Source organism: Tympanuchus pallidicinctus, unplaced genomic scaffold, assembly GCF_026119805.1.
Source record: "Tympanuchus pallidicinctus isolate F22 unplaced genomic scaffold, pur_lepc_1.0 scaffold5, whole genome shotgun sequence".
NCBI lineage: Eukaryota > Metazoa > Chordata > Aves > Galliformes > Phasianidae > Tympanuchus > Tympanuchus pallidicinctus.
In genome coordinates this window covers 75,204,108-75,229,919 of record NW_026294769.1, presented here as the reverse complement: position 1 = coordinate 75,229,919, position 25,812 = coordinate 75,204,108, and the positions used below count along the sequence as shown (strand labels likewise).

General features: G+C 49.0%; 2 protein-coding genes across 13 annotated transcripts; both read left to right on the top strand.

The window, feature by feature from the left end:
• Window positions 1–241: 241 nt before the first annotated feature.
• Window positions 242–16,771, top strand: EEF1D (eukaryotic translation elongation factor 1 delta). Of its 10 annotated transcripts, XM_052704951.1 has the most exons (10): window positions 270–355; window positions 1,928–1,956; window positions 7,331–7,457; window positions 9,050–9,121; window positions 13,305–13,370; window positions 14,452–14,536; window positions 14,650–14,750; window positions 15,472–15,726; window positions 16,074–16,268; window positions 16,680–16,771. In XM_052704951.1, the coding sequence occupies exons 3-10, from the start codon at window positions 7,335–7,337 to the stop codon at window positions 16,716–16,718; spliced, it is 936 nt and encodes a 311-aa protein (XP_052560911.1). In that variant the 5' UTR covers window positions 270–355; window positions 1,928–1,956; window positions 7,331–7,334; the 3' UTR covers window positions 16,719–16,771. The 10 variants fall into 10 exon arrangements, with proteins under 10 accessions (XP_052560908.1, XP_052560909.1, XP_052560910.1 ...); XM_052704948.1 differs by lacking the exon at window positions 1,928–1,956 and having other exon boundaries at window positions 242–355; XM_052704943.1 differs by lacking the exons at window positions 270–355; window positions 1,928–1,956 and adding an exon at window positions 4,695–5,860 and having other exon boundaries at window positions 13,308–13,370.
• A 122-nt stretch (window positions 16,772–16,893) lies between these two features.
• Window positions 16,894–25,192, top strand: NAPRT (nicotinate phosphoribosyltransferase). Of its 3 annotated transcripts, XM_052704953.1 has the most exons (15): window positions 16,894–17,085; window positions 17,396–17,514; window positions 18,253–18,511; window positions 19,576–19,703; window positions 19,785–19,867; window positions 20,111–20,241; window positions 20,309–20,424; window positions 20,641–20,834; window positions 20,918–21,058; window positions 21,253–21,337; window positions 21,580–21,660; window positions 21,970–22,072; window positions 22,184–22,341; window positions 22,853–22,960; window positions 23,077–23,624. In XM_052704953.1, exons 2-15 carry the CDS (start codon window positions 17,446–17,448, stop codon window positions 23,134–23,136), a joined length of 1,716 nt encoding a protein of 571 aa, XP_052560913.1. In that variant the 5' UTR covers window positions 16,894–17,085; window positions 17,396–17,445; the 3' UTR covers window positions 23,137–23,624. The 3 variants fall into 3 exon arrangements, 2 of the variants coding, with proteins under 2 accessions (XP_052560913.1, XP_052560912.1); XR_008211492.1 differs by lacking the exons at window positions 16,894–17,085; window positions 17,396–17,514 and adding an exon at window positions 23,827–25,192 and having other exon boundaries at window positions 18,179–18,511; window positions 23,077–23,197; XM_052704952.1 differs by lacking the exons at window positions 16,894–17,085; window positions 17,396–17,514; window positions 18,253–18,511 and having other exon boundaries at window positions 18,988–19,703.
• Window positions 25,193–25,812: the final 620 nt, after the last annotated feature.

Genomic DNA, 25,812 nt, shown 5'->3' with positions numbered 1-25,812 from the left:
CCCCGCCCTCCCACGAAGTTGGACTCTCCCTCTACGCTCCCGATGCGTTTGGAATGTACCACTATGCGCGCGAGGGGGGGAATCTCCTTTTTCACCCTTCCTTTTTCCACCTCTTCCTTCTCTCTTCTCCCACCCCGCGCTCTTTACGCGGATTCTTAAATCTATCGAACAAGGTGTTATTCTTTCTCACCGCTTTTCAACGTCGAAAAGTACGCGTTATTTTTTTTATCCCCCCCCACCCGCGCTGCCGCCTCGAGTGGTCCGCTCCGCTCCCACAATGCCCCGCGCGCGAAACGCTGCTGTCCTTTTGCCCCGCGGAGGCCGAGTGGGGCGGTGTGGGGCCTCAGCGCTGCCGGTGAGTGATTTCCGTTCGGCTTCCTCTTCATCGTTGAGGGCTCTCCCTGTGGTCCCTTCGTTCCTCGTCCCCTCAGGCGGATGGGAGGTGTGGGCTTAGGGTCTGGGACGGTCTCCCCGCTTGTTCTTTAGGGGCTGGAAGGCATAAGGAGTAACGCGTGCCCTCCCCAAATCTGTGAGGCCGCTTTTCTTCTTATGGAGGAGTGCCTTTAGGTCATTCACAACGTTATGTTCTCCAAACGTGAGGCTGTGTTATCTTTTAGGGCCCCTCTCCTTGTCCCAGGTTTAACGAAAGGGGATTTCAGGCTCCCATCTCATTGGGGCTTCGGGGGAAAGAGGGATTGGGGTGGGGAAGACACTTATACTCCCATGCACCCCCCAAAAAGAGGATAGGAGGGGGCTTTTGTCATTTATACCTTTGTATACCCCCCATAAAGAGAATAGGAAGGGGCTTTTGGTCAGTTATACCCCTTATCCCCCCAAAAAGGAGGTTAGGAGGAGGCTTTTGGTCACTTATACCCCTGTATCCCTCAAAAAAGGGGGATGGAAGGAGGCTTTAGGTCATTTATAACCCCATATCCCCCAAAATAGGGGGATGGAAGGGGGCTTTAGATCATTTATAACCCCGTATCCCTCCAAAAAGGGGGATAGGAGGGGAGTTTAGGTCATTTATACCCCATGTCCCCCCCAGAAACGGGGATAGGAGCGAAGTTTAGGTCATTTATGCCCTCCCATCCCCCCAAAAAGGGAACTGTGGGGGGGGGTTTAGATCACTTATATTCCTATATTCCCACCCCAAAAAAAGAGGATGTGGGGAGGCTCTGTGTCATTTATGATGTCCTTGGTTATCTCTGAGACCCCCATCACCCTTCCCAAAAGGATGTGGGGAAACCTCTGTTGCCTGTTGTTGTCTCTTATCTCAGGTTTAAGGAATGGGAGACTGTGGGGTCTCAGGTTGTAGGAAGACGGGTGTAAGAGCACCCATTTACCTGAGGCTTATCTTCCAGCCCCGTGCAGGGCTTTCTCCTTACCCATTCATGGTTTGGAGCTGGGAATCGTGCAGCATTGAATTCCTACATCATCCTCTCTCCATTAATGGGCAATGCTTGGCATGGGTCGTGCTCTGCATTCAGCTCTGCTGTGTTTGGGCTCTGCCTGTGTGTCCCTTCACTCATTCCAGCACCTGGCATCAGCTCATCCTTGCTTTACCCTCTCCCTATGCTGCTTTTCCCAACCCCTCTAATATTCTTAATGCCTGTATTGCTGCTTTTCCTTTTCTTTCTCTGATAGCTGACTCAGGAGGTACCCATTCCAGAGCTTTGTTTTTGGCAGCAAGACAGGGCTGAAGCTGCTGACATCCTCTCTTGGGGCTTGCAGAGCATTGCAGAGATAACTCAAGCTGCTGAGGCTGCTGCTGTGTGTCACTCCTTCTGCCCCACTAAAACCCATGGAAACTGGTTCTTTCACATCTAAATCACTGATGTTTTCGAATCAACTCTAATGATGTCTTGTATGGAGGAGAAAGTGCCTTTGCTTGGCTGTATGGCTGTAATTCTTTTTTCTCCTTTTTCAGGTGTGCCCTCTTTCTCTCTGACCTTGCAGGTATGCTTTTTTTTTCCCTATTCTTCCTTGCTTGCTTTCAATGTGCTGTTCTGTGTGAAGGTGACCACTTCTGTCACTCCCTGCTGCTGATTTCCCATGCTCTCCGTTGTGTTTTCATTGGTAGGCAGCAGTGTTGTGGCTGAGAGCAAAGAGTTTTAGGTGGTAGAGGTTGGGTGCCACTGTTGTTTCCCTGGATAAAGGTTGGTGTGGAGCTACTTGATGTAGCACAGTGACCTGATGGATGTGGTTCCTCTCCTGCTGCTTTGTGCTGCTCTTCTCATGCAGGACAGAGTCAATTCAGGGAATTAAACCAACAAAACATCAATACTAGACAGTTTCTTTTCCTTGGCCTGCGGAAATCGTGTTCCTGTGTAGTCCTTGGTGTTTCTCCTACAGCTCTTTGTCCCTGGGGAGCACAGAGGTGTCTTACAGCAAGCTGCTCTGTGTCTCTGTCCTCCTGCTGCCACCTGACACTTATTTTTAATGCCATCTCTGTTTGCCAGGGAGCTGAACTGTTTGTAATCTTACTCCCTTGCTTATGACTTGCAGAAAGCAGCTGTCACTCCCCTCCAGAAATCAGAGTTGGGTGAGATTTGTTGCTTGTGCTCGTTTAAAGAGACTTTTCAAGACTGTGGGAAACAGTTTAACAGTTTGGTGTGGCTTAATTTCTGAGAGAGCTGTGTTCAGCCTGGCACAGTAGGTGAGATTTAAATGGCATTTCAGCTCCAGTGCAGGAAATTCTGCAAGATCTAATGCAAATTGCAGCTGGGAAGCTGCTGTTAACATCTTTATAAGCTGACTCTGGGGAAGGAGATGGATATATTTATTTTACAGGCTCTCAAGTTAAGAGAAATGTAGTGTTTTCCTGGACAGAGGAGAAGGGAATGGATTCTGTCAACCACTGAACAGAATGGAATTAACTTTCTTTTGGCGGCAAGCCTAGGATACTGTGTGGTGTGCTTTGGTTTTACGGGCTTCTTAAAAAGTAGCTAGATTTCAGGGGATAATGCAGCCAAATAGCTGAAGTCCAAAGCTTACAGTGGATTTACAGAGCAGCAGTAACTTTAGGCATTGACCTGCAGCAATGGAAGCACTGCATGGATTTATTCTGGCTTATAATACCCAGGAATTGTGATGACAAATACCAGAACCAAGGCACTGAAGCAGCAGATAAAAATTAGAGGTTGTCTTATAGATATTTTTTTTGTAAGCTTATGGGACAGCTAAGCATTGGGCTGAGTTACTTGAGAGCATTCGATTGCTTGGCACTGATAAGTATTGAGAATATCATTAGCTTTGTAGAACACCTGGTAGGTTGTGCAGAACTGAAGAATAATGCGTGCTGGGAGAGCTGGAGGTGCTCTGATCTGGAATTAAAGGTCTGAAGCAGAGATCTGCACCAGCAGATGTGGTGGTTTGTGTAGTTAAAACCACTGTTCTGTAGTCAAAGCCTTTGTATTTACCTTTTTGCTGGAAGGACTGGTGAATGCAGAGCAGAAACGATGCTTTCCCTGTTCTTATTTGTCAACATCACTGTGGTTTTTGTCCTTTAGTATTAAAGATAACCGAGTGGCTATCCTGGGAAGGGTGCATGGCTCTGGAGAGTTCATCAGCCATAAGTTTAATGATCTGTGCTGTGCAATTTGAAGGGGGGAGTTAATGAGCTGTTGGCTGTGTCCTTGCTGAATCTCTGAAACGTGGCCACGTCTCTTAAACTTTATATTTTTCCTTATTGCTGTCGCAGGAGCTAAAACAGTAAGTACTCTGCAGCTGTCCTATGGTTTGGCACTTGTGGGAAATGGGGCACGAAGGCGCTGGTCTGAAGCTTTGCTGGTGGATTTCTAGACAGATTATTGCACAACTTTCAGATTTCTCTTGGGAATGTATGGCTTTAGACTATGGTAACACCTGCTTTGGGTTGTTGAGGTGTTCCCAGTAAAGGATCTTGAAGGCTTTATTCACTTGTTTGTGGTTTTTTTTTTTGTTTTTTCCTGGGATGACTTGAATGAATGTGTAGCCAGACAGCATGACAGACAAATGCAGAACCCTGATGTTCTGTTTAGGAGTCCTTATTGATCTAAACAGAAAAAACCCAAACGTTTTGCCTTCATGCTTTAACTGCAAGTTCTGGCTAATTGGAGCTCATGTAAAGATTGTTTTAAGGGAGATTTAAGTAGAACACTGCAGTGCTTTGCTCTTTTAAACAGCTTATTTTTTCCCCTAGTAAATTATGTTGGGGAAGAAAACAGCTTTGCTTCAGTAGATTTTTTTTTGGATAAGCTTAATTCACAATCTCCAGCTCTCGGTTGCTTTTCATTGCTGATCCCTAGGGGGTTTTGAACCAAAATTGTGCTATCAGCTCCCTCTCCTGGCTTTTCAGGAGCAGAACACAAATGAGTGTAAGCAATGACCTCTAAGGATACTTGAGAATTAGAGCATCCTTCTTTTTTTTTTTTAAGCATATCTTCCCAGATCAGTGCCTGCTTGATCATACCTGATGGATAATTAAGGGCTAAGCTACTATCATGGAAAAATGAAGGCAGTTTGGCTTACTTGAGGTACAATTTGTAATTAAAAGGAATTTAATTAAAGGCTTAGGCTCTTTAAGGTGAATAATAATGGTTTTTGGCACTTGTAGAAATTAAAAGTACTAAAATCTAATGCATGCCCTTGCTTGATTGAGTCTTGCTGCAACTACATTGTTGTGCTTATCTTTTAATGCTGCCACTCTTTGGAAGATGAGGACCAGGAAGCCTCTCTGCCCCATAGAAAAGGTGTGGGTAGACAAGCACAAATACGATGAAGCGGAGAGACTGCATTATGAAAGAGAAGCCATGTTGGCCACCGTGGTCCCAGAGGAGTGCGTGGAGCTGGAGGCTGTCAATGGGGTCTGCAATGATGATTCCATTGAAGGTGAACTCAAGGGAGACCTGAAGAAAGGCAAAAATGGCAAGAAACAAAGGAAGAGGAAACGTTCCCCCAAACCCAAAAACATGGTCTCCCAGGTAGACTCTGTTTTGAGTGGTTTATTAGCTGACAGTGTGTGGTTTGACAAACCTTTGTATGATCATGCTGAGAGCTTGTATAGGCAAAGATTAGTGGATTGTCAATACCAGGAGGCAGCAGAGGCTGAGCTGCCTGAATCAGAAGCTGTCCAAGATGCTCCCGAGCCATGGATGCTTCCAGCAGCCCTGTCCTGCTCCCACGGCAACCTGAGCGCGTGCCACCATGTCGTTCAGGGCATCTGGGTCAACAAGTTTGACTTTGACAAGGCTGAGAAGGCGTTCCTTGAAAGGTCTCAGTTCTTTGTTCCTCCAAACATCCTCGCCATCCCCTCTGTGTGCTCAGATGGTGGGAAGGTCGGGCTGGGGACGCCGGATGAAGGCTATGTGACAGCGCTGCCTACGCCTGCTACGCCCAGCTTAGCTCCTGATGTTGTTAATTCTGCTCCCCTCGTTAGCAGCTCGCCTCGCTCCGCAGAGCCCACAGTCAACGGTAAACCTCAGGCTTCCAGCTTGCAAGCTCTCGTGTCAGAGGTGTGGTTGGAGAAACCTCTCTACGACGGCGCTGAGAAAAGCTTCTACGAGAACATGTTTGATCATCACCCGCCAGGCTCCCCCCGAGCCGCAGAGAACCAGCAGGAGGCTGGGAAGCAAGCAGGTGCTGAACACGTGGAGCTCATCAGCAGCTCTCAGCAGCCTCCACCCGCCTCCTTTTTCCTGCATGAGGACAGTGAGCGTGTGTGGCTCCAGAAGATGACGTACGACAGCGCCGAGTCGCGCTACTACGCGGCTGAAGCTCTGAAAATGTCAGGAGCAAAAGAGAGCACGGGGATGCCACAACCCACAGTGGTGAAATCCCAGCCAGATGCTGAGGCTCCGAGTATACCTGCACCAGAAAAGAAGTAGGAGAAGTTTATTCTGGGGGTAACACACGTGCAAAGTTGAGTCAGGATTGAGCTGGAGGAGTTTGCGTGTGTAGAAGATGAGCATCCTTTGGTGTCCACGGGACTGAGCGTGTGTTGTGCTGTAGGGAGAGGCTGCTCTTGGGTTGTTTGTGGGATGGGGAGTAGGGAAACCCCTTCAGAGAGGGGAATAAGTTGCTTTAGTGATGTATTAAACCATTTGGTTTGCAAGCTAGCTGGATTCCAGCTTACGTGGTGCCCAGGTGTGATTGGTCAGGAAGAGCTTCTCATTATAGATGAACTCTGTTGTGAATTGTAGGTAAGCATTTTCTGTCCTTGAATTGATTTATAAAAGCGTTCATTTTTAAGTCTTGGGTAAGATGCAGTACAATGCTGTGCTCTGTTAAATCTGTGCTTTTCCAGGTGACTGCCTGAACCCCAAAATTTGCTGTAATGACATAGGGCTTGGCTGAAGTCTGCTGCTTTAACATCATTTGGCAGTGCTAAGGTAGAGACTGATGCATCTGGGGGGGAAAAAAAGGAGATTCCAGAGCTAGTATTTGTTGGAAAAGTTGTCAGATGAAGATTACATCAGCTGGTATGGATTGGTGTTTATAGACAAGCTTCAGAGCGCGTCTGTTCTGTGTGGGACAATTTTAGTTGGCCAGAACTAGTTAGTTCACATCCTGAGCAAGTGGGAATGGTTTCAATGCAGGTTAACCCATACTGGTGTCTTTGGAATGGGTGGGTGAGGAGGATGAATGTTTTCCAAAATGCTGTTGGCTTCATTGGAAATGTTTGTTGGAGAGCTGATGAGGAAGGGGATGTGTTGGGTTGGGGCATGCATTGGGTTAGGGGGTGATTTGCTTTCTCAGTACTGAGTGGGTAGAACCTGGTCGTGGTGTGATTTTTGTTGTGATGCTTTGTCCTTGCAGCAGCTGGGTTTCTGCATGCTGTGAAGTGGCCGGATGAGGCGTATGCTAAGGCAGCCATCAGTTCAGAGCTTTGTTAAAGGAAAACTGAAATTTGTTGAAATTCGTGACCTGTAAGATCAGGAGATGCCTGACAGAGTTGTGGCTTGATTCTGCTGTCTCCGCTTTCAGCTTTAAGAGCATTATTCTCTATCTGTCTCATGCAAAGGGCATCTTTCTTAGTGGTGGATTTCATTGTGTGTTGAACATGATCTAGAAAATCCTCCTTGGGAGGCTCTTTGCTGGAAGGTGGTACAGATCAGCTGATTTATTGTGCCCTCCCCGTGCCCTTGGGTGGCTGATTAGCCTACCCTGCTTTCCTAATAGGATCCTGTTTACTTAAGGCTTCCCACCAGAGGGGGATCTGCTCAGCAGAGAGCTACATTCACAGCCCTATGGGGTAGACAGCACTGCTCTCGCAACCCCATTGCAAGATTCTCACCTGAAATGCTCCTAGAAACTCACTTGTTGTTTTTTTTTTCCTCTCCTCCCTCTGCAGAAAAATGGCAGTTGACTTCCTTTTGGATGAGAAGATCTGGTTTGAGAAGTTTAAGTATGATGATGCTGAGAGAAGGTACTACGAGCAGCAGGTGAACGGGCCGGCCGGCAGCTCTTCACACCAGCAGGTAATGTGCTCTCAGATGTGCTGGAGCCTTAATGCAGAAGGACACTGTGTCCACCTGCATGTGTTCTGCATTGTTTCCACTCACTGTTGCTTTTTTTCCAAGTGTGAGAGGCTCGCTAAGCCCACCCCACCTTGTCTTTGTCTGTTGTTTGTGCACCAGAACTTGTCCAGCACAGGCAGTGTGCTGGGAGATGAGGTGCCCTTGTGAAGGTGCTGTTTTGCTGTGGTTTTGGAGCTACTAAGCTTGTCTTGGAAAGGCTTATATTGGATATATATGATGCTTGATGTTTAAAGAAAGGTTGGATTAAATGATCTCAGAGGTCTTTGCCAACTTTTATGATTCTGTGAAGGTGCCATGTCTCCAACGGAATGCATTCCTCTCTTCTTACCCCTTGCAATACTGCATCCTGTGACGCAGGAAAACTGCATCACAGCGCTGAGGTGGGGGGAGCAGCTGGAATGGGAGCATGGTGCTGCTGCAGCACACACCTGAACGAAAACAGTTCACACAATTCTTAGTCCCAAACTATTGCCTTTTAAAGCACAGAGCTACTATAACCTCTTCTTGCAATGTGAAAAAGCTGATAACTGCTTATGCACTTAGTTGGTGATGTGGAAAGCTGCTTAGTGATTCACGTGGCTGTCCTGCAGGGGTTCTAGGGGAAGCTTCTTGCTTCAGTAGTAATTTGTAGGCATGCTCTCTCTGTTCCTGCTGCCTGTGCTAGGATAGTGGTGGCACAGCATTGGGGATACTTGCCCAAAAATTAAAGAGGTCTTTGGGTGGAGCAGAAAGGGGGAGGAGAACAGTTTATTTTGTGCCATGTAAGGAGGTTTTGGCTCCGAGAGATGATGTGAAGGCTCTGATGGAGATGGTGTAGTGTTCTTGCATCCACTTCTGTGCTAAGGATAAAGATCAGTGGTCGTTTAAACCTGTCTGCAGCCTCCTAGTGGTTATCCACCTGAATTCAGGCTGGTGCATGTCTGAGCTGTATAACAGAGGCTTGTGGGCAGTTTCATGTCACAGATCTTGCTCGTGGGGTTACAGTCTAGAAGAGATGAGGAGTCAGTGGATCATGGAAAATGATCCATTCCCCTCATAGGAGGGGAAATCTTCCCCATCAAGTCAGCAGGAAAATAAGGGGAACAAGCTGCTGTGTGTGGCTGTACCCTGGGATTTACCTTGCTGGATACAAGGCTTTAGTTGGAGTTGCCATTGCATTCAGGCAAGAAGTGACAGGTAATACTGAAGAAGAAAAAGGGCTGCGTAATGGTAGATCTCTTAGGAGCAGAGAGGTGACTCAGCCCTCTGCCTGCAAACTGTGCAGGGTAAGAACAGAAATTGGAAAGCCCTTCACTGGGTGATCTCTGAACACATGGTCTGTTGTGACCAGTGTCTGATGCGTGCTGCTTGATCAAGAACCAATCCTTGCAGCTAATTCAGTAACGCATTCTGAATCATTAGAAGGAACCCTCCCCGTATACTTACCTTTTTTTTTTTTTGTTGTTGTTGTTCTTAAACCTCCCTGACCAATTTCCCATGTTTCCTATTTTCTTTTTAAAAGAAAATCTTGGTTCTTTCTGCACTGTTTGCAGGAGAACGGAGCCAGCACGATCCTCCGCGACATTGCCAGAGCCAGGGAGAATATCCAGAAATCGCTGGCCGGAGTGAGTACCCGAGCTCTCACCAGCTGGCTACCTGCAACCATTATTTTTTTAGCTGTGGTGCAGAACTCTGCTGTGAACACTTCATAGATGGTGTGGCTTCTTAGTTTTAAGTCAGAGGAGACGCGTAAGGTGTGCAGCGCTGTGTATCACCAGCATGGCACAATCTTACCAGGAGCACCGTTGCTACCAGCCTCTAAGTGACCTTAACTAACTGCATTTGGGATTAAATGATGGGTTTTTTTCGAGTTTGCTCCCACAACACTTAACAATTCACTGCTGAAACAGCCTTGCTGGGCAGCAAAGCACTGAGCTGCCAAGCAGGATCGGTCCCTCGGGGTACACTGAGCTGCCACCTTCTCTTTCCTGTTTTGCTTTCAGTTTAGGGTATGTGCAAAAAAATGGTGTCTTCCATCTGCTGCATCTTGGGAATTCAAGCTGGACCATCCCGTAAACGTTCAGAATAATGCATTTCTGGAGGTGTTTTTTTTGTGCTGATAGGACGCAATAGGCAGCACTGTTGTAATCAGTGCTTTCAGCAAGAAGCTGGTAGTTTAAATAGAAAAGTGATTTGGTTTTATGGGTGAAGAGAAGTCAGGAAAGGTAGAATATCATTTCTGGCCTCTGCATACTTGAGCATGTCTTCCATCCGAGGATAACCATCCTTTATCTGTATTGGTTTGGCCTCATAACTCCCTCTTGAGAATTATTTCTACATCTAAGAGGGGATTGAATACTTTCCCAGGGGAATATTTTGTGTTCCTCCTTAACACAAGCAGTAAGAAGCTGTGTATTTGGGGTGAATACAAAGGAGTTAGGCTAATTGCTTTTCCCATGGTGATCCTACTGTTCCTGTGGAAGCTGACATTACAAAAGCAGCTTCTGCAACTGCTTGTGTGAGTGATCCAAGTGCTACGTGGAAACTTGGATGCAGGAGCAGTGGGGTGTATTGATAGCAAGGCTGCTGGGAAAGGGTGAGCTTTGCTGTGGTTGGATTTGATGGTTCTGAGCACAGCATTGGAATCACTGGGTAGTTGGGAGGTCTTATGAAAGAGGAAGGAAGTGCTTAGAAGCTTTTTAATGCTAATTTCTGACTTGAGCATCAGTATTTCAACTAACAGCTCAGGGAAGCAGGGAAAATAATACTCAGGGCGGTCGGTAGAAATTATCAGCCCCTGTCTAAGCCTTTTAGCTTGGACTTCAGTGAGGCAAATAGGTGGGGGAGTGAACCCCCATTCCATCTCCACCAAGGCTGGAAAGCTTGTTGCAATTAAAGTGTTTTAAGACCTTCTCAAATCCAGCAAGATCTAACATCAGTTTCCTCCAAAACCTGCAGCCTGCAGGAGCCAGAGCCTGGATGTGGTGAGGAGCCAGGAAACCTAAATAGAAATCAAATGGCAGTGCTGCTGGGTTTGCCCTGCAGGTGTGTTCTCATCTCACAGAATGGACTGTGGTTTGCCAGAGACTGGGCACAGCCTGAGGAGCTTCTTGTCCTGGCCTTTGCCTCCTGCTTAGTGAGAAGTGTGTCAGCTTGGGTTAGCCAAAGTCCTGTCGTAGGGAAGGCTAGGAGAACTGGCAAAGCACCAGACCAAAGCCAGAACAGTGCTGTGAATATAAAGTACTTTAAACACCAACAGGAGTTCAGTGTTGAATATCAAAAACTGTTCTTTGTTTCCTGCAAAGAAGACTTTGAGGATTTAAGGCCAGGCTTGAGCCACAGCATCTCAAAATTGGAATCTGGGTTGTTGCAAAAAGCAGGCTTGAATTTTCCAGGCTTGAAGGAAAAGCACTGTTCTACATACGCGCATTAGGGAAAGCACTCTGTGCCCTAATCTGCTCCCAGAGTATGCAGTATCTTGGGAAAGCCAAGCACATGGCCAGTGGTCTCCTCCTTTATCTCATTTTACAGATTTTCTCTTTATTTTGATCATCCCACAGAGCTTCTTTCTTAGGTTTTTCAACCTATGGCCATGCCCTGGCCCTGGGACATACAGCAGTAAGCCACAGTTGAGTCTTCTGCTTCCACATGTTGGGTTAGAAGGACTGAGCACTTGAGAAATGAGCCAGAACCATCAGCTTTTGTTTCTGAAGGGTTATTTTTTTAATCCTGGACAGGGCATCCCATAGAGCAAGCCTGAAATTCAGTTCTGCAGTGTGTGATGGAGCGCTGTGGAAGGGTTTGGGTGCTGCTTTTGTACCTCCTGAAGGAAAGCACAGAACTCTGATGCCAGAAACATTTGTTTGCACATACCTTTCACCCTGCATTGCATGGTCATCCCTGCTTTCAGCAATCACTCCAACTGACATCTGCTACATCACTAATGCTTTCCCAGGCCATGTTTTCAACATGTGCTGCAGCTGGTGGTGGTGAGATCTTACAGATGGGGTCAGGAGGCACGGAAAGGAATGACTTGTCCAGCATCATCAGCAAGTCCAGCAGTGCTGGTGGCTGAGCTCCTGTTTCCTAAACCTCCCATGGGGCTTTCATGAATAGGTGCTGGATTCTGAAGTTCTTTCTGCTGTGCCCTGTTTTGTTCTGTTATAAACCCCCCCTGTATTTGTGCAGCTCCTGGGTTTGTTTCAAAGCTTTGCACACACCTCTTGATATTGCATAAGTGCTCTGAGGCCATGTTCAGAAACCAACTAAGATTCATCCTGCTGGCCTTATGCAGGTGAAAGCATCTTCTAGTTATCAAACATGATTATGTTTGGTTTTTTTTTTCAGTTTGGTATATGGCCAAACCTGTATTTCCCAAGCTCAGGCAGGCTGACTTGGAGAGAGGTGCATGCACCTCTGCATGCAAGGAATAGGTTTGGTTTTTGTATGAAGCACTGAGTGCTTTGGAAACAAACTGGAGGGCCTACGTGTTATCCTGTCTGAAACACAGTTGGTAAAAGCTGCATGCTGTGCTTTGCAACTGGTTTACACATGAAGGGAAAAAGCTGATACCTCCAAATCCTTCTTGGAGGAAAGTGCCAGCTTTTCCATCTGTGTCTGTTAGCAAAGAAAGAGCTCTGAGCTGTTAAAGTCCAGACATAAATTTGTCTTTCAGCTGATAATGAAGAAGTGTAACCTCTGCCAGCTTTTCTTCTTCATTACTGCTCTTGTCTCTGGTTCTTAAAATTTGTTCTAGAATCCTTGATATCCTCAACTCAGGGGGCAGCCCACAGATTCCTGTGGGACCATTTTCATAGCTTATTGAAGTAGGACATGACCACCTTCCAGAACTGGGATCTTGGCTCAGTGTTGTCACACGGTCTGGTTTCAAAGCCCTCTTACTGCAAGCCACAGCTCCATCCTTTCTTGGTAAGCACAGAGCCCACTCAAATGCTGCAGTGTTTGTCTCAGAAACGTGATGAGAGCTTCAAACTGCCAAAAGCTGCATTGCTGTGCTGAATCAACAGGCTGCTGTCAGGGGGGTGAAGGTTCTGCTGCAGCTCTCCTTGCAGGTGGCAGCTCCTGTATGTGTGATGATCATGAGTAAAAGTGTTTTTTTGGGGTGGGGATGGGTGCGACTCCTGCCAGATTTCAGCCTTCTCATTGAGTTAACTTAGACCTTGGCCCTTGCATTAAGTTGCACCATGGATGATGCATTTAAAACAGGAAGAGGTCAGATAATGAGCCCATTTGCAATTCAGTGTTTGCCTTTGGTGCATAAATCTATGGTTCACTACGGTGAGCCCACTGTGGCTAGCAGTGCAAGGCTGGAAACCAACACCATTGAGTTGTTGGGTGTGGAATGGTGTTGTGTTGCCTTTCTCCTCTCTAAGATAAGGTCATCAGTGGTAATTGGAGACCTGCTAGGAGCCTTGTAGCTTTGTGTTTCTGCCTGTAGGGTCTTACACCGTGCATGGGCAGAGTTAGCGGAGGCCACGGTGTGTGCTGCAGTATTGCATGCATCCCTGACCTCACAGGTGGGGAAGTGACAAAGGCTGTGCTCTTCACTCTGCCCCTCTGCTGTGTGACTTCCTGCAGGCACTGAGATGCGTAGCACAAAGAGCAGAGCTCCCAGGCAGCTGTTTTAATGCAGGCTTTGTTTGGTGTGGAGTTGGTTTGATGCTGACTCGTCGTCTGACCACTTTGCCAGCATGTGGATCTGCTTCTTGCACTCCTCCAGCATGAGTGGAATGCTTTTCCGTTTTCTTTGTTGAACCAAACATCCCCCAAACTTTTTGCCCTTTCCAGCAGAAGACAGGTCCACGTAGTAAAGAAGCTCCTGCCCGTCAAAAGAGGCAGTCAGGCCGCTCAACTGTAAGTCCTCTCAGCATGAATGGAGCTGGTTGTGTGATGCAGGAAGAGGCTGCAGTGCAGACATTTCAACGAGGAGCATTTCTCTTTTGGCATACGGTTGTAGCTCACCCAACAGGGTCTTAGTGGCACAGCATTTAGGAGCTGCAGATCTGCAATTCCATCCCTGAGCCTTTATTGCCTTCAAAGATGGATTTTGTGGTGGTTTTGACCTCTGGTCTCTGTCCCTTTGGGGTGGTGGGGAAAGGTCTCTGAGCAGGAATGTCAGAGCATCTCCCACTGCTCTGTATGTCCCATAAAAGAGCCCTGCTCTCCCAGGGGTCAGCATCTCCCACACCTGCTTTCCATTTCCTTGTTTTCCTCTCTCTTAAATCTTAAGTGACTGCTTGTCAGCCATGACTGAAAACAGCATTATTATATGCAGAGTGCACTTGGAAGAATATAAACTTTCACAGTTGTATTTAGTTATAGAAGGCTCTTCAAGCATGAATGACTGTATTTTCTTTTTCTTTTTTTTTGAGATGATCTTAAGTTACAGATAAGCCCTTTTTGCTTTTAAACCGAATGCTTTTGAAGCTGAGTCGGTGTAATTGCTCCCTCAGGGTGTGCTCAAGTAAAGTTTAAGTTGCTTTGAGAGGAACTGAGGGCCGGACTGGGGAAGGTGGGAGCGTAGAAATGCTGAGATCTCTTTGCAGCCTTTCACAGGGACTTTGCTGTGTGATGTTAACAGGTCATTTCTGTGCTCTGTGCCTCAGCTCATCTGTAAGAGGAGGCAGCTGCCCCAGAGAAGGGACTTAGTGTGATAACTTCCATCGTGTTCTGTGTTGTTTAGTGATGGTCTGAGACTGCAAGGAATGACTTCATCCTTTGCTCATCGCTGCCAGATGAAACCTGTTGATGTTTCATGCTTCATTATGTAGAGCCAGCTTATTTTCTTTGAAGCTTTCACGTCCATGTTTTTAGCTTAGTTCTTAATTTATTATTTTTTTTTCCCGAAATGTTTGACTCTGCTTTGTTTTCACTGAACTACTGAGCTTGGGAGTAGGTGAACAGATTTGTTTCATTTCCATTTTCCTTATTGCAGAGTGCAAGCACGAGTTCTGGTGACCAAAATGAACTTCTTTCCAGAATCTCTCACCTGGAGGTAGAAAATCAAAACCTTCACAATGGTAAGTAGAACTTTCTATCATACAAGCAGTCTGGTCGGGGTAGCTTGACTTAACTTTAGAGCTGATGCACAGTCCTCAAGCTGTTTTTTCCCCACAACACCCTCTTCTTGCAGTTGTTGCAGATCTCCAGAAGGCCATTTTCAAGCTGGAAAGTCGCCTAAATGCTCTGGAAAAATCTACCTCCCATCAACCCTCACCTGTTCCACCAACCCAGGTGAGTCCCAGCAAAGTGCTGCTTTATTGTCACAAAGTGCCAGGTTGCTTCTGAGGTTTGTCTGGGTGCTGGGAATGGAGATATAGTCAGGATGAGATTGGTACAGCTTTTCCATCAGTTTTGGCAACTGCCTTATCTTTCCCAAACCAGTTTATGCAGGAGGAAATATACCTGAAGGCAAACAAAGAAGCTCGTGCTTGAGGAAGGTGTTCAGTTGCTGGTGCCTTAAATTAGGAGCTGTACTGCTTCTCTTGTTGAGGGAGAAAATAAATTGCAGTAAATCTTTTGGTAGGAATTTGCTTGTAAATCTGTAGATCTGCAGCATCCTGGGAAAAGGGTGTGTTTTCCACCTGAGTGGAAGATGACAAGCTGTTCACCTCCAGGGGCCTTCAGGGCACTGCATGGTCTCTAGGTAAATTATGGCATTGGAGCATCCAGCAAGGCTGTTCTGTAAGGCCAGGTTCTCAGCTGCTCTCCTCCTCGTGTTCTGGATATTCTGAACCTCTCAGCCCTTAGGAAAAGGATCAGCTCTGGACTGTTTTTACTCTGTGAATTGTAATATGGCTATGATGGGCAAATTCGAAGGTCTTCCTGGTCCAGTGTCCTATGTTCATGGCTGGTGGCTAATTCTTCACACCTTGTGGGCTGTGCTTTACTGTCTGTAGCAATGTGAACTCTTCTCCCCATTTTCCTTACTTGACTGCACGTCGCCCTCATGAAGAAAGTGGAACCATTCGGTGTTCCCTCCAAGAAAGTAGAGCTGCCATCTGCTTCACCTGCAAAGAAAGCTGAGCCAGCTGCTGCAGAGGAAGATGATGATGATGATGATGACATCAACCTTTTTGGCAGCGATGATGAAGAGGAAGATCAAGAGGCTGCCAAAGTGCGGGAGGAGAGACTGCGTCAGTATGCAGAAAAGAAGGCCAAGAAACCAGGTCTGATTGCCAAATCTTCCATCCTTCTGGACGTGAAGCCGGTGAGTAGATGAAGTGGGAGAGCTCCTGAGTGAAGCTGCAAATCATCTCATTTGTGCATCTGAGTTTGAAGGTTTGACCTGCATGTTTCCAAACAAGGGTTCAGAGTGTGGTGGGAGATTGCAGGTGGGATATTGCAGCCTTTGTGTTGTTCCAAAGCAGATGTGTTGATGTAAGAAGAATTCCCCCTCATATCTGAAGGGTGTGCAGGAAAAATCCATTAGCAGTGGGATTGCATGTGGTGATCTCAGGAAGTCTCCTCCAACTCCTATGGTTCTGTCACTTTTTTTCTGTCATTCTCATGTGAGCTCAAGGAAAACATTTAATACCTTCTCTCTTGCCCTTGCAGTGGGATGATGAGACTGACATGGCGAAGATGGAGGAGTGTGTGCGGTCTGTCCAAATGGATGGGCTCGTGTGGGGAGCATCTAAGCTGGTCCCAGTAGGTTATGGCATTAAGAAACTCCAAATCCAGTGTGTAGTAGAGGATGATAAAGTCGGGACAGACATCCTGGAGGAGGAGATCACCAAGTTTGAGGACTATGTAAGTATTTTTCTTGAGCCATTTTGCAGTCTTTCTGCTCCTCATCCAGCCCATTTGGAGCAACTCCTGCTTTTATGCTCAACCTGGGCAGCTCTGGTGTGTCATTGCATGAGTTTTAACCCTGGTGGTTAATGCTGGAGGTGCCTCCATCCCCATTCTGTCTCTACTGCCATGGAAATGGGAGGGTGAAAAGGCTGACCTGAAGGAGCTACCCAAAGATTGATGCAATAGCTAACACCAGTGTCCTGTTATGTCCCTTGAGGGTGGCTGGGGAGCTGGCCTCAGTCCTGTGCAATGCTCAGTCTGTTTTGAGTAGAATTAGTGCATGCTGTGAAGAATTCCCCCAGTGTGAATCCTTCCTTTCTGAAAACACCTCAGTGACTTCTCGTTGCTGCTTTTGTTGTGTTGCAGGTGCAAAGTGTTGACATTGCTGCTTTCAACAAGATCTAGAAGCAAACCTATCCTCTGTGATACTGTAACTAATAAAAAGATCAAGGAGTGCAGATTGGATGATGGTTTTCTCTGTTAAGTGTGACTTCCCCAGAGTGATACGTTGTGAGATGTCAGGGTATTTCCCGTTTTGTTCTCTTGATAAAAGGGAAGACCTCGACAAGAGGATACCTGTGTTTCCAGGTTGCTGCCTGTGATACCCTTAGCAGGTCACTTCTGCAGGTCCTTTGGTTTGTGAGGAACCAGGCCTGTGCTTAGTCTGGCCTATGGCAAGGAGAGGACACTTCATGGGGTGTCACAGTGCCAGAGTCCAAGGTCCAGCTGCCAACACCCAGCAAGTGGGAAGCACTGCGTGGCTGCACTGTGAGTACAGATGGAGCTGCAGCAGTGACAACTCCACTCAGCTAGGAAAACTGGCACTGCAGTGCTCTGTGCCTGCCCTGTGCCATTATCTCTTACATCCTGCTGTCCCTGGTCATCCATGTGTTGCCATCCACTGTCTCCTACATCCTTCTGTGCCCTCTGTGCCCATGTGCCGTGTCTGCTGCTATGCCCTGTATCCCCACTGCCTTGTGTTACGTCCTTCAGTAGCAGAAGGCCACAATGAGGTCCACATGGAGCCTTCTCTTCTCCAAGCTAAACAGTCCCAGTCCCCTCAACCTTTCCTCATAGGAGAGGTGCTCCCAACCCTCTGATCATCTTAGTGGACCTCCTCTGGACCTGCTTCATGAGCTCCATGTCCTTTCTGTACTGTAATGACATCCACATCTCTCACTCCATCATAGAAAGCCACCAGGTTGGTCAGGCAAAGGTCTGCCTTTGGTGAAGCGATGCTGGCTGTCTCAGATCCCCCCCCTTGATCTTGTATTTGCTTTAGCGTAGCTTCTAGCAGTATCTGCTCCATGATCTTTCCAGGCTCAGAAGTGAGGCTCACCAGCTTGTAGTTCCCCGAGTCTTTCTCCCTTAAAAACAGAAGTAATGTTTCCCTTTCCTCAAGCCACCAAATGCCCAATCTCCCACGTTTCTCTGTCATGTAAAGCCACCCTGTGCCCACCACTATGTCCCCTAAGCCCCCAGGTGCTCCCGTTCCTATTTCCCCATGTTCCTGTCCCCCCCCCAGGCCACCACCTCCTCTCTGTACCTCCCGAAGCCAAATACCCCAATATCCCTTTCCAACCCACCAACTGCATCCCCTGTCTGTCACCGCCTGTCCCTGCAAGCAACAAAATGTCCCCTGTACCCCTCCATGCCCCCACTGAGTGCCCTGTATCCCTGTTTCCCCAGCCCCAAGTGTCTCCTGTCCACCACTGAAGCTACCAAGTGGCCTCCATGTCCCCTCCCAAGCCACACCAAATGTCCCCTATGTCCTCCCCCCAAACCACTGAGTGCCCCCATCCCCAAATGCCCCTCTCCCACAATGCACCACGTCCCCCCTACGCCACCAATTGCTCCCTTATCCCCCAAGCATCCCCCCTCCGAGCCTTTATCCCCGACTCAAGTCCCCACGCCACCGCATTCCCCGTCCTCCCACCAGGTGTCCCCACGTCCCCGCATCCCCGCCTCGCTCCCATGCTGCCCCGCTCTTCTTCCCCGCCCCGCTCCGCCGATGGCTCCTCTGGCCGATCTGTACCACCTGACGATGGCGTACGCGTTGTGGCGGACGGGGAGGCACCGGGACCCCGCGGCAGCCGAGCTCTTCTTCCGTCGGGAACCTTTCGGTGCCGCCTTCGCTGTGGGAGCGGGGCTGGGCCAGGCTCTGCGCAGCCTCGGGGCTCTTCGCTTCTCGGCTGCGGGTGGGTCGTTGTGGGGGGAGGGGAGGGGGGGAGGGACGCGGGGACATCCCTTAGGGGGACTTGGATTGGGGAAGGGGACGTCGCGAGTCCTCGGATGGGACGTGGGGATATCCCTGGAGCCTCGTCCTTAGGACACGGGGAGATCCCTCGGGTGTGCTTTGGAGGGATCTGGGGGCATAGGGACGGCCCTGAGAAGGACGGAGGGGGGGGTTCCTCAAAGGGAGCAGGGACATCTCTCAGATGGATCTGAGTCCTCAGATGGGACGGGGGACTCAACAGAGAGACCTGTGGGCAGCCCTTTGGGGGGGGACTCGAGGGACAGGGACATTCCTTGGAGGGACACCAGAGTCCCCCAAGGGATCTAGGTGACATGGGGACATCCCTTTAGACTTCAGTAGGACCCAGGGGACACGGGGACATCTCTCAAAGGAACATGGGGGGGGACAGGGGTGTGTTTCAGAGGGGCTTGAGAGAGAGGGGTCTGGGGTGGTGTCGCTGGTATGTCCCTTAGAGGGACAGGGAATTCCTCAGAGGAATTTGGAGGGAGCACAGGGACATCCCTCAGAAGGTCTGGAGTCCTCAGAGGGATCATGGGGACAGGAGGATGGCTCTTGGAGAGACAGGGGACTCAGAGGGATCTGAGTGCTCAAAGAGAACTAGACAATGTGGGGACATCCCTCTGGAGGAGCTATGGGGCATCAGGATGTCCCTCAGAAGTCCTAATGGATGGGAGCCTGGGGTGGGAGACAGAGATGTGCCATCAGAGGGATGTGAGTCCTCAGATGGGTCATGGGGGCATCTCTTAGAGGGACACGGACATTCCTCAGGAAGATCTGTGGGACACAAGGACTTCTCTGAAGGAGAACTGAGTCCTCAAAGGGAGGTAGGGGACATGGAAATGTCCCTTAGAGGGATCTGTTGGAGAAAGGGACATCCCTCAGAGGGACCAGGAGACCCCTTGGTGGCACGTGGGGTTCCCCCAGAGGAGCTTGGGGACCTGAGGGAAGTCCCTTGGAGGGATGATGCCTTACAAGGGACAGCGACACGAGCTGACATCCCTGCAGACATCGCCTACTTGCGCTCGGTGCTGCCCAGCACGACGGAGGATGCTTTCTTTGATTACCTCAGCACCGTGGATGCCTCTGAGGTGACCGTCACATCCGTGCCTGAAGGCTCCATTGTCTTCTCCAGGGTGCGACACGTGGCCGAGCGTCCCCATGTCCCCATCTCTGGTGTGTGTGGTTGTGGGGATGTCACCGTGCTGTCCCCGCAGGTCCCGCTCCTACAGGTGAAGGGACCGCTGCTGGTGGTGCAACTGCTGGAGACCACCTTGCTGTGCTTGGTCAGCTACGCCAGGTAGAGGACCCTACAACCTTTTTGGGGTTCTACAGGGCGATGTGTCCATCTCTGCTGGACCAGCTGTTGTCCCTGTGACCAAGTGGAGTTGTTCACCAAACAAACCACGGTCCCCTTCATCATTCCCAATGCTGTACCAACTTTTGGCCCTGTATCTTGGCTGTGACTGAGTTGTGGTGGTCCCCAAGCAAATGATAGTCCCATTTGTCACCAACATGACTTGGTGTGATTTGGCCCTTCCAGCCTGGTGGCCACCAATGCCGCTCGATTCCGCCTTCTTGCTGGCCCAGAGATGAAGCTGATGGAGTTGGGTCTACGTCGTGCCCAGGGTCCGGATGGTGGACTTTCTGCCTCCAAGTATTCCTATATTGGAGGTGAGTGCTGCCCCACATATCCATGCTGTGTTGTTGTCATGTTGTCACCCCTCATCCCTCCTTCCAGGCTTTGACTACACCAGCAACGTCCTGGCAGGCAAGCTCTATGGCATCCCAGTGCGTGGCACCGTCGCCCATTCCTTCATCATGTCCTTCAGGTCGCTGGAGGAGGTGCAGCCCAGAGTGAGTGCTTGCAGATGGGACAGGGATGGGACACCCCCGATATGACCGTGGGGATGGGACATCCCAGATATGGCTTAGCCATCCCCATAGCTGCTGGAAGGGAAAAGGGGTGCACATGGTACGGGGTGCACGAGACCTGCATTAGAACTCATTTCACCCACTGAAGTCAATCACTGAAGTGATTGGTTCAGTGTCATCACTGATATCTCCGAGCAGGTCCTGTCACCGCTGGAAGGTGGGGAGCCCATGGATCTCCCATCCCTGGCTGAGTCATGGCTGCAGCGTGTGTGTGAGCTGCTGGGGACCCCCAGTGACAAACCCAACCGCGGTGAGCTGGCCGCCTTCGTGTCCTACGCCATCGCCTTTCCACAGGATTTCCAGGGGCTGCTGGACACTTACTGCGTCATGAGGTTGCCTTTTTTGCTGTGTCCCCATCTTTCACTGTCACCTGGTGCAGGACACGAACGCTCATTCTTCTCCCTGCCCCTGTCAGGAGCGGTCTGCCCAATTTCTGCGCTGTAGCACTGGCCCTACACCAGTTAGGGTACCGCGCCATCGGGGTGCGCCTGGATAGCGGGGACCTCATCCAGCAGTCCAAGGACACCCGGAGGGTGCTCCGAGCCTGCGGTGCTCAGTGAGTCGTGCAGACATCCAGAGAGCATCCCCTGCTTCTCCTCCCCGGGTACCCACATCTTTGCGTGTCCTGCCTCTGTGGTTGTTAAGAGTGGGAGCCCTCGCTGCCCTGTTGGGTGCTCGCTGGCTCTCAGAGCCCCCAAACCTGGGACTGCCTTCCTGCTCATTCTTCTGCTTTTTTTTCTTCCTTTCCAGCTTCCAGGTGCCTTGGTTTGGGAGCATCCCCATAGCCGTGAGCAACGACATCAGCGAACAGAGCCTGGAGGACTTTATCCGAGAGGTGAGGTTGGGGCTGCAGCATTGGAGGGACAAATGTGACGGTCACTTTCCTGTGACTCAGCCTTTCACGGGTGGGAACAGAAAAAAGTTTCCACCTGGAATGTGTGGGCAGGATGGACATATGGAGACCAGGAGGCACTTTGGGGCCGAGCAGCCCCTGACCTGCTCCCTGGCTCTGGTTTTAGCATGAGCTTGGAAAAAAAAAGCAGCTGTTGATGCTCGTTGTCTTCTCTGTTACACCAGGGGAGTGAGATTGACATGGTTGGCGTGGGGACAAACCTGGTGACGTGTCCCCTACAGCCATCGCTGGGCTGTGTTTACAAGGTAGGAGCAGCAGCTCTGCCCCACTTGGCTTGGGGATGATTTGAGCTTGTGGGTTTTTTTTTAATGATTTACTCAGTTATTTTGCATCAGACCACAGCTCTGCACAGTCTCCGGCACCAGTGTGAGCTGGAATAGAGTCATAGAAGTTTGGGAAAGACCTCTAAGATCAAGTTCAGCTGTTGAACCATCACCACCTTGTCCACTAACCATGTCCCTAAATGCCACATCTACCCTTTTCTTGCAAACCTCTGGGGATGGTGTTTATGTGAAAAAATAATGTGTACATCCCCATCACTTCCTTTTCCACAGCTGGTGGAGGTTAATGGCTCCCCGTGCCTGAAGTTCACAGAGGAGGAAGAGAAGATGACTATCCCAGGGATTAAGGCAATATATCGGCTCTACGATGCTGCTGGTGAGCTCCACTGAGTTAGGAAACTCCTACCTTGCTGACCTGCTCTTCTTCCTGCTCCGTAATCCTGTCTCTGGTGTCACCCGCTGGCAACCTGACTCTTCATCCCTACAGGTCATCCCTTCATGGACCTCATGGCCCTGGAGAATGAGCCCTCACCTAGTGTGGGGCAGGAGTTGGTGGTCCACATCCTAGGGAGGAGGGGAGAGGCCACCAAGGTCAGGCCGAGTGCTGTGGAGCCCCTCCATCGCATGTACTTGAGAGATGGACAGGTCAGAGGCAGCTCTCCTCTCTCCCCATGATGGGCTTGGGTCAAAAGGTGCTCAGGGTGGTGGTGGTGGGTCTGTGAGAGGAGTCCTTCAGCAATGCTGGCAAGGCACAGTGCCCCTGGAGATGGGATATCTCCATGGCAAATCCTGTTTGCCAGCAGAGGGATGAAATTTTGTCTTATGAAGGTGGATTTTCTTGGTCTGTCCCATGGGAGTTTTGCAGCACAAAGCTCAAGATACTCTACATGCAAGAAACTGTCCTTCATTCTGCTGCTCCACTGAGCAAATGTCTTATATAGGGACAGCCTGGCAGTGTTTCTCACTGCTAATGAGGTGTCCTTCCCTCGTTGAGTGAAGGCCTAGGCAGGGCAGTGTCCTCAAGCAGAATCCCTGTGATGTTAGAAAAGCTGAGGTGGTGCCACCACAGCCACCATCTCATTGTCCTGCACCCTGTGCTGTCCAATCTTGAGGCGTTGGCACTGTGTACGGATGCTATGATGCCTCCATCCCACAGGTGTATGAGGAGCTGCCCAGCTTGCAAGAGGTACGGAGCCATGCACAAGCATCCCTCAACCTGCTCAGCCCTGTGCACCGCCAGCTCCATGACCCCCAGCCCTACCTGGTATGTTTTCCCCCTTACCAGGCACGATCCTGGTCTCATCCCAATCCTCCTGCCCCCACAGACCTACAGCGACCCCATGGAGCCACACTCACTGTCCCCTTTTGCTCCTTCCCCAGGTGGCAATGACAGAGAAGCTGCACCTCCTCTTTGCAGAGCTGCAGCACGCTAGCCAGTGAGGGGTACCCCAAATCACCCCCCCAGCACTGAGACCAGCACTTCTGCTCTTTGGAAGACCAGGTGATTAATTGGGATGGTTCTAGTGGTTCTGCTGCTCTGCAGTGCTGCTCCGAGAACTGTGCAGGAACTGCAAGAGCTGCCTCACTGCAAAGCTGTGGACGAAAGAATGGGGCAGACAGAGCTGGGAGGTGTCTACTGCGTTGCTGTGGGGGCAACGAGTTTTCTTCCTTGCTGACCTCGTTGGCCCTGCCAGCCCTGTGCCTTCAGTGATGACAGGACCGATGTCACACATCATCAACATTCAGCAGCAGCCCACGTCCCCATTTTGTGGCATCCTACACCTAATTCTAGCACCAAAGCCTTTGGAATGTCACTGGGAGTACCAATGGGCCAGCAGCAACAAGTGGAAGTTTTTAATCAAATACCATCCAGAAACATTGCGTGGAACGGATAAAAATGTCAAAGAATAAATCACGTGCCTTTCTGAGCTGTGTGTGTTCTTCTCTAATCCTGTTCAGGTTTGTAATACAGAGGTATTTTTAAATCCTTTTTGCCGAGCTTTGGAATTGTACAGCCAAAAACTGAGCCCCACCATTGCTGCACCCATTCCCAGCAAAAGTCTGGATAAGAAATATTGTATTTATGGTGGTGGATTTTTTTGTGTGTGTTTTTTCTGTCTCTATTTTTAGATCTTTGCAATGCTTGTTCATGGCAAAAAAAAAAAAAAAAAAAAAAAAAAACAAAAGCAAAATACAATCAAGTCTGATCGTGTCCCACTTAAAAAAACAGCCAAGAGGATGGTGCTGCTGGTAGGGTTGTAAGGCACTGTATCTCATCACTTTCAGAGAGAAGAAAACACTTCTTGCTATTAAACTTTGTCTGAGAAGAGACTGCCTTGAGTTCTTGCAACAACTCTACAACAAAGAGTGACATTAAACAGGCAAGACAGTGAGACAGCAGCATGCTCCATCCCATCACCACCTCTCCACGGCCACAAAGGAGAGCCCACGGAATCAACCATCAGATCTCAAGTTCCTTGGAATGGCCTGCTGATAATCTATCACCACCTCTTCCATCCGTGAGAGTCCTCACACTGCTTTGGTATCAGGCATTCATGATGAGTGCATTAAGGCTCCCTATACAAATGTTAGCTCACCCAATGGTTGTTGAGATTGGAAGGCACCTCTTGATGTCCTCTGGTCCAACCTCTGCTCAAACAGGGACACCAGGAGCAAATTCCTGAGGATTGTAGCCATGGGATTATTGAAGAACTTGAAGGAAACTCCACAATTCTCAACGACTGATACCAACATTCTGCCACAGCAGTGCTTCCTGATGGGCACAGCAAGCTCCTGAGTTCCTCCAAGTCCTACAGCATCTTCATGGCCTTCCATTGGACTCTTTCCAGTCTGTCCCTGTCTCTTCTTAAACCACAGGGCCCAGAACTGGCTCATGGTTGACTTCCTGAGGTTCAATTGCTCAGCAAAGGCAAACTCCAGACCCAAAAGACTGGAGCAGCAAATCTGACTATTGAAAACTCTGAGCAACTGACCGAGACCTCAGTGCAACATCTGGGAGCCAAATTAGACAGCAGTGATCTCAACACAGTGTGTATTATTAATGGGCTCATTACACTCCATCCATGCCTTGAAGCCTCCATCCATCCTTTGAAGCGACCATATACAGATGTGAGGGATGAAAGCTGATACAAGCTGTCAAGATGAGATCCACTGAGCATCACAACCCTTCTTTAAGCAAAAAAAAGAACCCGATCCCCACTAAACTGCTGTGTGGCCCAAGGCAAAGGGGTGATGGGACGAAATTACTGCACCCTGTGTTAAAAGGAAAATAGGGCAGGAAGCAGGTTGTGGCTGTGGCTCTTGGATGTATTCCTCTAGGGCTTTTGTGCCATCCAGAACCTGGGTAAAATGACTCACAGCACAGAATCCCAAAACACCTTCCTGCTGCCATGACAGCATGTGCTTAATGGCAGACAACCCACAGTTTGCAAATGTACATTATTTGACTTAAAGAATACCTGTTCCCACACATAAACCCTTCCTGCTGTCATTGCCAAAAAAAAAAAAAAAAAAAAGTGCTAATTCTTCCATTTTTCCCCTGAAATACTGTTCCTGTTCTCTGGTGCAGATTTCAGAAGCGGATGGGACAGCAAGTGCTAGAAGAGAAGTTGCAACACCTCGCATCCTGTAGATTTCACAGGGTGACAACACACTGGAGTCTCATGCCCACCTTCTGTTCCTCTGCCCTGTAATTTTCCCAAATTTGTTCCTACAAAAATAACATTTTTTTAAAGTGTATTTGCAGCTCAAGATAGCTAATGAACCTCAGTTTGATGGTGGGTGAAAGTGCCAGAGGTATTAGTTCTGGATAAGGGAAGTGAAGACAAATCAGAGGCTCGGCTTTAAGTGTGGGATCAGATCCCAGACCCCAAGAAAAACTATTTTCCTGAGACATCTCAACTACACAGTGCTTTTCTCACTCTTCAAGTCCATATGGGGAAGTGCTACATGGGGCAGAGCTGTGATCTTCCAGTGCCCTTTGCAAACATGAAGGGTTCACGTTTCCATTAAGAGATGCTGGTCCTCAGTGTTGGAAGAAGGAAAGGATGTTGGACAGGACTCTGAGGTAGAGCAGAGTTGCAGAGTACCATATAG

Coding starts and splice junctions, on each gene's coding strand:
- EEF1D (XM_052704942.1), top strand. CDS start 4,695: ATGAGGACCAGGAAGCCTCTCTGCCCCATAGAAAAGGTGTGGGTAGAC. Junction 9,122..13,304: donor TCCAGAAATCGCTGGCCGGA/GTGAGTACCCGA, acceptor TGCCCTTTCCAG/CAGAAGACAGGTCCACGTAG. Junction 14,751..15,471: donor CACCTGTTCCACCAACCCAG/GTGAGTCCCAGC, acceptor GCCCTCATGAAG/AAAGTGGAACCATTCGGTGT.
- NAPRT (XM_052704952.1), top strand. CDS start 19,116: ATGGCTCTTGGAGAGACAGGGGACTCAGAGGGATCTGAGTGCTCAAAG. Junction 19,868..20,110: donor TGCTTGGTCAGCTACGCCAG/GTAGAGGACCCT, acceptor TGGCCCTTCCAG/CCTGGTGGCCACCAATGCCG. Junction 20,835..20,917: donor GACACTTACTGCGTCATGAG/GTTGCCTTTTTT, acceptor TGCCCCTGTCAG/GAGCGGTCTGCCCAATTTCT.